Source organism: Pleuronectes platessa, chromosome 7 (genome assembly GCF_947347685.1).
Source record: "Pleuronectes platessa chromosome 7, fPlePla1.1, whole genome shotgun sequence".
NCBI lineage: Eukaryota > Metazoa > Chordata > Actinopteri > Pleuronectiformes > Pleuronectidae > Pleuronectes > Pleuronectes platessa.
The window spans coordinates 28,489,539-28,503,665 of record NC_070632.1 but is presented as its reverse complement, the minus strand read 5'-3'; the positions used below and the strand labels follow the sequence as shown (position 1 = coordinate 28,503,665).

General features: G+C 40.7%; 1 protein-coding gene across 1 annotated transcript in view; it reads right to left on the bottom strand.

Annotated features, from left to right (window-relative positions):
- Positions 1–14,127, bottom strand: part of LOC128444811 (cytosolic carboxypeptidase 4) — a 193,896-nt gene that overhangs the window by 140,432 nt on the left and 39,337 nt on the right. The window contains exon 7 of the mRNA XM_053427466.1: positions 13–221. Within this exon, the coding sequence (XP_053283441.1) occupies positions 13–221 (209 nt within the window). The remainder of the gene's footprint in view (positions 1–12; positions 222–14,127) is intronic.

Below are 14,127 nucleotides of genomic sequence, written 5' to 3'. Positions count from 1 at the left end.
TATGAATTTTACCTGTGAGGTGTGATACAGCAGTCTGAGTCCTCCCTGGGATATGAAAGCCTGTCTGCCAGGATTGTTGTGGGTGACCTTATGGAGGCAGCGCAGCAGCATGTGCTGGATTTCTATGGCAGTTTGTTGAGTATCTTTGCTGTGCCAGTCCTCGTAAAGTTGCAATAGTCCAGAGATGTAACCCTTTGATATCACAGAACAAATGTTATCCTCTGTGAGGGAAAAACACAGAGAGAGAGAGAGAGAGAGAGAGAGAGAGAGAGAGAGAGAGAGAGAGAGAGAGAGAGAGAGAGAGAGATCAGTATGTTTAACTATTTGATCCCTCTGCTGTTGACATCAGTATTGGCTGATTCGAGACAATTCAGACTGAGCATATCAATACAAAATATAGAATGACATACATCGTTGACTCCAAATTGTCTGGCTGTTTGGCTACATGGTATCTATTAGTTCCTCTGCATCCACTCTGAACACTTCCACTCAAACAGTGTAGTTACATATTTATATGTATGTTTTTGTGATGTGTCTCTTTCATATTGTATCTTAGCTCTATGTAGCACCAGTTTGGAGCCACAAAGCTCAATGGTAAACAACCACATCATAAAAATGCATGACTAAAAGCAATTTATATAATAGTTTTTTCACCATTCATACCCAGAAAACCCTTGAGGATACAACAGCGTAAAATGACAGAGAGAAAAAATATGTTGATTTTTTAGTTTGGTCCATGTCCCGTCCACTAATATGGAGATGGTAGACATCATTCCGGATCCAGACCCAGACGCCATTAAAATGAGACCTATAATCAATAAATTATTCAGAATTGTAAAAATGTTGATAGAGCAAAGGATTTTTAATCTCTTTTTTAATACTGTTAGAATATGTATATCACTTGCTTTGATTTGACGGTAAGTTGTTGGATGCACACAAATGTTGATACATCTGATATTTCAATGTATGTTGCACCTAATCATAAATGGTTTTGGTTTTGTATTTATATAGCGCTTTTCTAGTCTTGATGACAACTCAAAGAGCTTTACAATAATGTAATATAATAATGCTAGTTAGACATTATGATGTTCCAGATCTTTGCTTGAGGATATATTCTATACCTGGACCTCTCATAAAATCCCAACATAAACTCCAGATGCTGCTATTGGCGTCATGGGATAATTTGTGTTGCAGGTCATGTATTCTTGCTTGTGACAGAGCATGCTGGTTCTGACGATGCAATATGAGTACAGCTATCACTGCCTGGGATGTCATCTCCCATGTGACAGTTTAGATAAAAGACTTAACATGGCTGCTGTATTGTAAAATTCCGTAATCATTCAGGGAGCTGTGGAAAGAGAATTGTAGATTGTAGATTATAATATAATTCAAATTAAATGGGCAATTCCAGATCCTTCAAATGGGATATAGAGGATTTTAAAATTGGGATTAATTGATAAGATTGATAGAAAAAATTATTCTACCTCCTTGACACTAATTATTAATTACAATTAATTTCCTAAATCAGCTTTTGATGGCAGTGATATCATGTTTAAGAGACCACATTTATCTATCTTGTTTTGCAGAGATTTTGTTCATTTCTATTAGGTTTTAAGGGGTTTTAACCCTAACCCTAACCTCGGAGAGGTCTTCGTGCACCTCTGATTTTTCTAACTATACGTCGGTATAAGGGATACCCCTTGGCTGTGATCAGTCCGCTAACGACATCATTTCCGGACCTCACACTTCTTGTTTCATTCCCTATATCACAAAACCGCCACTTTAAAACCCAAATACAACTATGATTCTGTTATTTGTTCTCGTCTCATAAAATAAGTTACAAGCAAGTCCTCTTCCATGTCAAGCAGCTCCAGCTCCATCAACAGCCTTTGTCTGTTAGTTGCCATCGTTCACTGTGTGTGAGGAAAGCCGGGAGGAGTTAAATAAACAATCTACGACTTCTTCTACATACAAAGACGTCATGAGGTAGGCTTCTCTAAGCTCGTCTTCCGTTGCGCCACCTACTGTTCTGGCGGTGAATTGTTTTCATAAATCAAAAAGTGTCTGCCGTATCCGTCCGTCCGGTCGTCCGTAACGGAGTCGGAGTAGCATATTTCAGCCTTTAGTTGCATGCAAAGAAAGACTGTAAAGAGCATAACATAACTAACATTAACTGTCAAATAATTAATTAATTATTACCAAATATTCCAACAACACAAGTCAAACTTATAAACATCACAAGAATAGAATTGAACAGTCTTTGCTTAGCCTAGTATAATTATTAAGCCCAGTTGTTCTATTTTATGACACATGACACACGGAGCTTCTTTTTCCAGCTTCTCCTTCCTCTTCTCCATCCCTATCCCCCTTCCCCGGAATCCCTTCACCCGCAGATCCAGGGCCTCTGTGGCCGCACCATGGATTGCGGTTTGTGGATCGCGCACCGGGGGTCGCGGTGGTGGATCCAGTGTGGCGGATTCTGTGTCATGTGGGCTGATAGTGGTGCTGGTGGCGGACCCTGTGTCGCGTTGGCATTGGGTACGGGCGGTGGACCAGGACCGCGGTGGGTCCTGGTGGGCGGCGGTGGACGGTGACTGAGGTCTGGAGTGGCGTCTGGTCTGGATGGTGGATCGTGGTCCGGTCTGGATGGTGGATCGTGGTCCTCCTGGTTGCTGACCATGGACTCTGATTGCAGCGGGACTGCTTGGTATGTCATGTTGGGGTTGTCCTTCGAGATGTTTACCCTCATCAATGCTGCTAAAAACTTTAATCTGGATGAGGTTTTCCTACATGTGGCATCTATTGCACTTCTGTGCGTCCTGGGAGAGGGATCCCTCACATGTGGCTCTCTCTGAGGTTTCTACGTATTTTTACCCTGTTAAAAAGGGTTTTTAGTAGTGTTTCCTTACTCTTGCTGAGGATTAAGGACAGAGGATGTCTGTTACGACCCTGGCTGTGTATATATGTTACTGTTCTGTTCCTCCTCCTAGAGTGTGAGCAGTCTTCTTGAGTGAGTGTGTGTGTGTGTGGGTGCCTGATTGCTAGCAGGTTGGACCTGCTGATTGGCGTGAGCCGCCTGATTGCTGCTCCAGGATTGGCCAGAGTGAAGAGAGGAGCCTACTTGAACCACTGACTGACTGCAGTCTTCCTCTCTCCTCCAATTCTCCCAGATCCAATTGGGACCAGTTTCAGGCTGAATTATTGTTGTGTTGCGTATGTATGAAAATAGAAAAACTGTGTGTGGTAGCCCTGTAGGTGGGTCAAGCCATTTTCTTTTGCCTTTTTTTTCTCCTGTGTTTCTGGTTTAGGAGTTAGGTAAGCTTTTGTCTTTTTGTTAACATTTTTGGTTTGTAGGAGGAAGGTAGGGAAATAGATTGTTTTTGTTTGTTGTGTTGGCCTTCTCTCCCTCTGAACTATAAATAAAAAGCTACCCCTAAACAAAAATACCTTGCGACACTAGCCTGCTTGGGAGTGGGAGAATGGGAGAAGCACCATCATGTCACGCCTCTGTTTCCCCTAGACCAGGTGCGTAACATGTCACACCCTGTTAAAGCCGTATGAGACGAATTGTAATTTGTGAATATGGGCTAGAATAAAATTTGATCTGAGTTGTGTTAACCATCCATGAATAGGGGGCAAAAGGTTGATGTGCTGTTTGAAGTCCAGTGAGTTCGTCTTGCTGGTTTGTGGCTCCTGTTGGTGTGGTTCTGCTGTACGATGCAACTCTTGTGCTGAAGTTCTTGGGCAGGCTCTTGCGTCGCTGCCTTTTGGAAAGTTTTAGCAGTCTGCTCCAGGCAGGCCTGCTTGAAGGTTGATAGAGCTTGGGTAGGGAGGAAGCTTCCCTGGCTCAGTGAGCAGGAGAGGTGTAGCTCTCCTTCATGAGAAGTTGAGTAAAAACCTCCAGGATTATTGAGTGGAAAGAGAAAGAAAAAACAGGGAACTGGGCTTATATACTGGATCAGTCACAAAACCCCATAGAGAGAGTTTCTGTCCACCGTCCGATTCAATTATTGAAATTAAACAATAACAGAGCGAGAACTAACAATAATCTAATACAAATTAAAACAACCTCTGAAACAACACGGGGAACTAAAACTTTTAAATGTGGTCTTTTAAACATTAGATCACTATCATCAAAAGCTATTTTAGTTAATGAAATAGTCTCAGATTACAGCATAGATTTATTATCCCTCACTGAGACGTGGCTGCATCCTGACGAATATGTCAGTCTAAATGAATCTATTCCCCCCTGTCATATAAATTCACAGGTTCCCAGAGAATTTGGATGAAGAGGTGGAGTTGCTGCTATTTTTAACTCCAGTCTATCAATTAATCCTAAACCTAAACTCAGCTACAAATCATTTGAATGTCTGGTTCTTAGTCTTCCACGCCAATTCAGGAAACACCAACAGCCAATCATATTTGCTGTAGTTTACCGTGCTCCCAGGGCTTATACTGAATTTTTAACGGAATTCCCTGAGTTTTTATCAAACTTAGTCCTAAAGACCGATATTATTATTGTTGGTGACTTTAATATACATGTTGACAATAAGAAAGATTGCCGTAGCGTATAATTTAGTTCAATACTAGACTCAATTGGTTTCAGTCAGTGTGTACACCAACCTACTCATTGTTGTAACCACACACTGGACCTTATATTATCGTACGGTGTCGGAATTGAACATTTAACAGTACTTCCGCCTAATCCAGCTCTATCAGACCATAATTTAATAACCTTTGATTTTTCAATAACTGAATATATGCCACTAATAAAAAACTAATTTTCTAGATGTCTACCTGATAGTGCTGTAGCTAAATTTAAGGAAATAATTCCAATTACATTTAAACCCGTATTATCCGTAGATATAAAGAACAAATTCTTTAAAAACCCGAGCTCCATTGAGATCGACCACCTCGTCGATAGCTCTGCAGACTCATTACGATTAACATTAGATTCAATCGCCCCTCTAAAAAAGAAAAATGTCAAACATAGTAAATTAGCTCCGTGGTATAATTCCCAGATGTAACCCAGGTTAAAAAAGGAACATGATTTAGTGAATAAATAATTGAATAAATATTATTAAAATTGACCTGTGTTAAGTTTATATTAGTTATAAAAATCCATTATATTTGATCTGATTGAAATGTTTTACCAAACACAAACAAATATCAAAACTAATACATAAGGACCCATATTATTAGTTGTGAGAAGTTTAATGTACACTGTTGCTTTAACAAAGCACAGTTGCATTAGCCAATGAGAAACCAGTTAGTTCTCCTGCTCCGGCAGAACGGCAGGTGAAGACACGGAGACTGAGAAGAGGAGACTTTAGTTTGCAGCAAGTGAACTTAAGTCTAGAAATACTAGATTTGGACTCTTGTAAACTTTTATTTCATTTTCTAAAAGTGTTTTGTTTTATTCTGTCTACGCGGTGGACTGTGTTTTTGTTGGACATTTGAGGAGTTATTTTTTTTTGTTGCTGAGAGATCGAGAGGAGTGTAGCATCCATGCTAGCATCGAGCTACATGCATGCGGACTAGATGGCGAACCAACCCTGAGCGAGTGACCACACCCTTTTCAGCGCGTGATTACACTGGACGGAGTCCTTCTCCATCGGAGGACAGCACGTGTTTTTCCTGGGATTTACAGACTGCCCGACGTGATCGTAAGATGTGTTAATACACACTGAACTGAACTTTCACTCACTTGAAGATTTGTAATGTGTGTTATATGTTAGCTGTATTTTAATGTTTTATATGGTACCTGTGAATCATTCTATCTAAAACCACCTTTTCTATTCTTATATAAAAGTCCGGCATTTCAATTTATTCTATGGTCTCTGGTGTGGTCATTATATTTATATCTATATTGTTTAACTATTTTACTGCTCCAACGAACTTAGACTCTGGTCCTGTATCCAACTTAACTGCAATTAGTAGTAAGTGTTACACAGACAAATGAGTTAAAACAATTATCAAGAAAACTAGAAAGGAAGTGGCGCTCCAGCAACCATGTTGAAAACCTCATAGACTGGAAGAATAGTGTTAAAGAATATAAAAAGGCTCTCCACAAAGCAAGAGCCGCCTACTATTCAAAACTAATAGAAGAGAATAAAAACAACCCCAGGTTTCTCTTCAGCACTGTAGCCAGGCTGACAGAGAGTCACACCTCCACCGAACCCAGTATTCCTCGATCCCTAAATAGCAATATCTTTATGAATTTTTTTAATCATAAAATTCTAACTATTAGAAATAAAATCAACCATCTCCTGCCCTCAATTGGCACTAATACCCTCCCAACAACAGATCTCAGAAACGGCTGAGAATCCTACCCATTACTTAGACAGCTTCTCTCTGATCACCTGTGATCAGTTTACCAAAATAATCTCAGGTTCTAAACCAACAACCTGTATCTTAGATCCCATTCCTACAAAATTACTTTTGCCCCTTATTGATAGTTCGTTACTTAATACAATCAATCTGTCATTATCATCAGGTTATGTACCACAGTCTTTTAAAATAGCAGTAATCAAACCCCTTCTCAAAAAAACAACTCTAGACCCAGAGGTTTTAGCCAATTACAGACCAATATCTAATCTCCCCTTCATGTCTAAAATCTTAGAAAAAGTGGTAGCCAATCAGCTGTGTGAGTTTCTCCAGGAAAATAATATACATGAAAACTTTCAGTCGGGGTTTAGAGCCAATCACAGTACAGAGACAGCCTTGGCAAAAGTCACTAATGACCTTTTAATAGCCTCAGATCAGGGACTTGTGTCTGTCCTCATTCTGTTAGATCTCTGTGCAGCATTCAACACAATTGACCATCAAATTCTATTACAAAGACTCAAACAGTTAATTAACATTAAAGGAACCGCCCTTAACTGGTTTAAATCGTACTTTTCTGATCTCCCCCAATTCGTGCAAATTAATAATTAGTCATCTGTGCGCACCAAAGTAAACCATGCTGTTCCCCAGGGCTCTGTGCTCGGCCCAATTTTATTCTCATTATATATGCTTCCACTAGGAAACATTATCAGGACACACTCGGTAAATTTCCACTGCTATGCGGATGACACCCAGTTATACTTATCAATAAAACCTGAACAAAGTAATCAATTAACTAAACTTCGAGCATGTCTCAAGGACATAAAAACCTGGATGACCCGCAATTTTCTCTTATTAAACTCAGACAAAACAGAGGTTATAATACTTGGCCCCAAACACCTTAGAGATACATTATCTAATGATATAGTTGCGCTAGACGACATTGCCCTTGCTTCCAACAAAACAGTCAGGAACTTGGGAGTTATATTCGATCCTGATTTATCCTTGAATAGTCACTTAAAACAAATTTCTAGAACCGCCTTTTTCCACTTGCGTAATATCTCAAATATCAGACATGTCCTTTCGCAAAAAGATGCATAAAAACTAGTCCACGCCTTTGTTACATCGAGACTGGACTATTGTAATTCATTATTATCAGGCTCCAGCAGTAAGTCGTTAAAGACTCTACACCTTGTCCAAAATGCCGCAGAACGTGTCCTGACGAGAACAAAGAAAAGAGAGCACATTTCTCCAGTATTAGCATTGCTACACTGGCTTCTAGTTAAATCTAGAATAGAATTTAAAATCCTCCTCCTCACCTTCAAGGCCCTTAATAATATAGCGCCTTTTACCTTAAAGAGCTGTTAGTACCTTATAAACCCACTAGAGCACTCCGCTCCTAGAAGTTAGGCCTACTTGTCATCCCTAAAGTCTCTAAAAGTAGAGTAGGAGCCAGAGCTTTTAGCCATCAAGCTCCTCTGCTGTGGAATAAACTACCACTTTCAGTTCGGGAGGCAGACACCATCTGTTCGTTTAAGAGTAGGCTCAAAACATCTTTTTTGATAAAGCTTATAGTTAGAGCTAATTAGTGCGGCAGAACGTTACTTGTTCTATTTTATGACACATGACACACAGAGCTTATTTTTCCAGCTTCTCCGTCCTCTTCTCCATCCCTATCCCCCTTCCCCGGAATCCCTTTGCTTTATCACCCGCAGATCCAGGGCATCCATGGATTGCAGTTTGTTGATCGCGCACCGGGGGTCGTGGTGGTGGACCCAGTGTGGCGGATTCGGTGTCATGTGGGCTGATCGTGGTGGTGGTGGCGGACCCTGTGTCGCGTTGGCATCGGGTACGGGCATTGGACCAGGACCGCGGCGGCGGCTCGTGGAGGGTCGCGATGGACGGTGACTGAGGACTGGAGTGGCGTTCTGGTCTGGATGGTGGATCGTTGTCCTGCTGGTTGCTGACCATGGACTGTGATTGCAGCGGGACTGCTTGGCATGTCATGTTGGGGTTGTTCTTCGGGATGCTTACCCTCATCAAATGCTGCTAGAGACTTTAATCTTTAATCTTGAAGACTTTAATCTTGATGATGTTTTCCTGCAGGGGGCATCTATTGCACTTCTGTCCCTCCTGGGAAAGGGATCCCTCACATTTGGCTCTCTCTGAGGTTTCTACGTATTTTTACCCTGTTAAAAGTGTTTTTAGTAGTTTTTCCTTACTCTTGCTGAGGGTTAAGGACAGAGGATGTCACACCCTGTTAAAGCCCTATGAGACGAATTGTGATTTGTGAATATGGGCTATACAAATAAAATTTGATTGATTGATTGATATTGGCCTGGTCCCCTTTGATTGATCATGATTGAATCTCTAACAATGTCACCTTGATCATACTGTTTCTTGGCCTGATTATCTAGACACGGTAACGTGATTAGTCTAAACACAGTTACCTGATTACGCCAGACACAGTAATCTGATTAGTCTAAACACAGTTACCTGATTACTCCAGACACAGCAATCTGATTATGCTGTTCTCCTGTATTACTGAATGAAATTTACCTGATTGCCTTAACTAGGCAGTGTTTATATTCATGTGATCAGAAGATCTCATCCATTGACTGTTTAACAACCTCCCTCCCGAATGGGAGGGCATAGCCAAATGTATAAAATAGTGCTGTTAATCGATTAAAAAAAGTTAATCACGTCAATAGGCTGTGATTAATCATGATTAATCACACACTTAAATATTATTTAATACTATTTTCAAGTACGGTGTATAACCAACTGGTTAGGGCTTTTCTAAACTTTACTATCATGTACTTACAATATCTTTATTCACTGAGCAACAACTTATAAAATGCACATTTATTAGGCAGACAACCACATCAAATACAAGAATAACTGCTTACCTGTAAATAATTTGTAAAATGACATATTACCCTCATGACTTTAACATAGGCTTAACGTTTAAAAAGAAAATGAATGCCATGGTGTCTTTGAAGAGACAAAATAAACAGTCCCTTTTCAAACTCTACAATGAATAACATTATTTGATACTTGTGAACTTTATCTATTAGATGAGCTGTTATGCCGAGGTAGTTATGGGTGCTTACTGATGTCCAGTGGTCTCCTGTCAGTGCAATAAATGAAGCTCGTGCCAGCTGCTCCACTTCCGTTTCCTTTTCACTTCCATAGAGTTCATGGATTCTTGTGACAATAGTTCCCCTCGATGGCGTTTTGTAGGATGAGTCCCCTGAGGCGATCTGGATAATGTCTCGAAGCCCCTTGTGTTCAACTATGTTGATGGGTCTGCAGTCCATTGCGACCCATTTAGCGATAGCATTAGTTAGCTTAGTTGTTATCGTCTTTTTGACAGAGCACCGGCTCTGCTGCACTCCGCCAGTGTAGCTTGACGTGCACGGCTTGAACTCGTCTCTGTGTTAACGTCTGTGTTAGCAAAGATGTGCTTTGCAGTGTTGGGCAAATTACTGAAAATTAATACTTAGTTATAGTTACTAGTTACTTCTTTTAAAAGTAATTGAGTTACTTCACCAGTTACTGTTCATCAAAAGTAATTAGTTACTAGGGAAAGTAACTTTTAAGTTACTTTTATGTCTGCTTTTTAAATGTAATGAATATGAACAGTACTGAACAGTCAAACACAATAAACATATTTTTTGTAATCAACAGGGCAACAGGCCTTCAAATAAAGCAGTAGTACAAAAATCCCTTTTAATACTTAACTTAATACAAAATAACTGTCTCAGTCATTTAACAGTGTTTTTTTTACCACATTAGGCCCAATGAAATAAAAGTGAGGAGAAGCTTCTCAAACTTATGATCTGAGAGCCTATTTCCTCTTTGGAGAGAGAATCAGGCTCACCTTGCGTACCTGCCTGTAGCTCTCACGGAGCGGACAGATTTAATACACACGCCAACGCTGTCAGTGTTTCCCCTAGGTTTACAGCTTTTTTTGGGTGGGGGGGGGCGCGGAAGCTCTCTGTCCGCTGGTGGGAGTGTGCTCACCTGTGTGTGTGCGCATCGGGATGGAACTCCGCCGTGAGCGATACAGAGGGCAGATGAGAAATCTAAACGCGCGACCATGTGGCGGGGGGGCGAAAAAAAGAAAAAGAGCTGTTACTTGGGCCGGAGCGTCCTCATGACTGCCTCTTGTCCAGTGCGATCGACCCACACTTCCTTCGCGGTCGACCGGTAGATCGTGATCGACGTATTGGGCACCTCTGCAAAAGAGAGTAACGCGAGTAACGAACTCATTTAAATTTCAGTAATTGTAACTGCGTTACTTGATTTAAAAAAATACCTCGTTACATGCTCGTTACCGATAAAAGTAGTGGAATTACAGTAACGCGTTACTTTGTACTGCGTTACTCCCAACACTGGTGCTTTGCACGACGACGTTACTTCAGACTCGTTGTGCTACGGTGGAAAGACAGTTCATCACTGCAGTATGTACACACAACTCTGGTGTTATCTAAACTCCCATTCAGAAGCTTTTTTACTCTAAATTTGCCGTTAAGCACACCGGGGTCCGTCTCCTCACTCATCAATTCGCTGCTTCTTCACCCACAGGCAGGTAAACATCCGCGCTGGAGGACTACGGCAGGAAATTGTGGTCAAACTTGGTGATGTGGTTAATTTGCGTTACAAAAAAATTAGCGCGTTAAGGTTTCCGGATTCATCGCACGCGGTAACGCGTTAACGTTGACAGCCTTAGTATAAAAACAACCCACTGTTTCCTATCTGGTGTGCATATTACAACCTGTCTTTTGTGGTTGACTAGGAAACTATATTTTCGTTTTTTGTTCCCTCTGTTCTTCAACAAAGTAACTTACCGACTGCACGCACACACACACACACACACACACAGACAAATAATAAATGTGTGGAATTATAATTTATAATATTCAGTTTATTGCCATAATAGGTTTGAATATTGTTTTGGAACATCAAAGAAGCAGTCGCTATTCTTTCTTTCTGCTCCTTCAGAGTTATTGATTGCTCATGTCTTTACTTCTTTAAAGAATAAATATGTTTTTATTAGTGGGACACTTACTATTTCCACTTTAAAACTACCATAACAACACATGTTGTAATAGTTAAAATCCCGACACCTAGATTGACAACCACTAATATCGGACTAGTAACAGAATCATGGGGATTGGTCAATTAAGCACATTTATGATTATTATGATTCATGTTATCTCTTGCACACCCTAGCTTACCTGCACATTGTTTCTCTGTCCAATTGGCAGGGACAGGGATATTGTTTTTCTCTGCGTATTCAGATGCCAGTTCACGACACTTAACTGGAGCAAGGCCATGGAACTGGTCAGCTAGTTGTTTCAAGTGTTTGGCAAGCTCCTCCTCCATCTCATCTGTGAATATTCTCTTTACCTCAGCTACTGCACCCCAGGCTACTGACTTTACTCCCCCTTTCTCTTTTTTCTTTATGAATCTTTTGAGGGTTGTCTTATCAATATTTCTATCCCTTCCAGCTTTTCTTAAGGACTTCTTTCCTTGCATGACCTCAGCGGCTGCACTCTCCATCTCTGCGAGGTGTGTTTGGCCCCAGGTTGTCTTCCTGGTGTATAGTTTCTCGGCATGATGGCTTTTCTACAATGTTTATGACATTAAAAATAACACATATATAATGTAATATAACACTAAAATATGTTTAAGACTAAACTTAACTTGTGCTCCATGGTGGGGTAAACTGAGACAGTGTCCCACTTTACCCCACAGCATTTTTCCCACTTTACCCCACAGCCACCGTTTTAGAAAAACAACATCTCTTAGCAATTCAGGCTAATCTTCAGCTAGCATCGATCATATGGTTTTATATGTTGGAAGTTCACCAACATGTATGATATAAGTTTTTCTACCTGAATCTATTTGTTTTGACACTACAGTTGATTAAGTTCAAAGTAAGAAAATTTACTTTTACATGCAAAAAACACATTTTTGTTTAAAAACATACTTTCCACAGCACCAGCACCAACTTCCCCTTCAAGGAAAGGGGGGGACGGGAGGGGCTTAAAAACATAATGGTAAAATGACCACAAATGTGTTCCGTTGCCTAGATACAGGGGATGTCTCGCATTACCCGATGTCCCACATTACCCCGCTCTCCTCTACTTGTCCCAGGGCTTTGATCAGATCAACTTCAAATGCAGATGAGTGTCATCACAACAAGATGGAGATAAAAACTGATTTAGAGATAGATTTTTCGTCACACCGTGTGACCGTGGCGTGGCGCAAAAGTTGGATGAAACGCCATCTAAACACGAGGTTCTGTATCTCAAACATACATTGTTTAATCGAGTCCAAACTACACATGTAAGAAAAGAGTCCCGGCCTGATGACATCTACACAGAAATTATTACTTGAAATCACAGCGCCATGTTTTATACTTTGATGAAATGCTCCTGGCTGCTATACAATATACAGCTCAAAAGAGCTCATTCAAGTCATTGGATCATGGTCAGAATTGTGACATTTCCTCAAAGCGTGTAAACATCAATGTGCGGCGAAGGATCATCCTTCGCCAAAGGAAACAATGTTGTCATAACTCCACTTTGCATTGTCCTATAACTACCAAACTTCTGTCACATGATTAGAGTACAAGCCTGAACAGCTCAATATGTCAATATTTCCTCAGTGTCATAATGACACCTACTGATTTGCCATGAAACAGGAAGTACTTTGTTAATCCACTCTGCATTATCCAACCGGCTCCAAACTACTGACTTATGATCACAATCCTGACCTGAACCGCTCCATATATATATATTAGTTCAGGGTCATAGCGCCACCTATTGATCAGTGTGAAAAATAAGTTGTGGTAACATTGTCCAATTGACACAAAATTGCTCACGCTACATCAGAGCGCCTACTTGAACAGATCTATATGTCTGTGCCTAATAATAGTGATGGCGCCACCTACTGGCAACAGAAAGTAAGCTTTGTTTTACAACTTTCATTCGATTTACATAACATTTTCACAGTCTTATGAACTGGAATAGATAAAATTTATACGAATTTAGTTAATTCGAACAAAACCCAACCCAAGATATAGGTGTTTTTAGTCATTATGGCCTTTAAAACTTAAAATTAACTAATTTAAACCTGCAGAAACTCTTGTTATATTAGTCTATATACTGAAACAACAGTCTGCCTGACAATGGGACCCCAAACAAGCGTACTTGTTATGTAGTGTATCCCAATGAGATGTTTCTGTGATCATCAGTACATTATCTGTTATTCATAAACTGAGAGAAATACATCATTAAACTAGGGCTACGTTGTAGCACTGGCGGGCCCGAGCACCCACACGTTGAAGCCTGTTGCGGTCGGTGGAGAGCGATAGATGACCAAGCGCACGTCTCCGCGTTGCATGCGTTTTGCGCACTGCGGAAAGGATAAACGCTTCGCTTCCTGCGTCCATCACGCAAGGTTGATCCTTCCCTTAAAACCATATGAATATCTTCAGGGGGGGGGATGTTAACACACACATGTTGTTTGAGTGAGATAGAACCATGAACACTAAAGTTATAGCAATTTCGTGTTTCACAGCGAGTTATTGAACTTTAATGCCACGCCATCAAACTTGGCGTTTGACGAAAAGTCACAGTACAAGATACCAGATACATTTATTGATCCCAAACACATGCAAAGTCACACTACATGCAGATGAGGGAAATTTGTCCTCTGCTTTTGACCCCTCTGGTGAACATTGCAGGACACACAGAGCAGTGGGCAGCCATCGACGGCGCGTAATCTTAT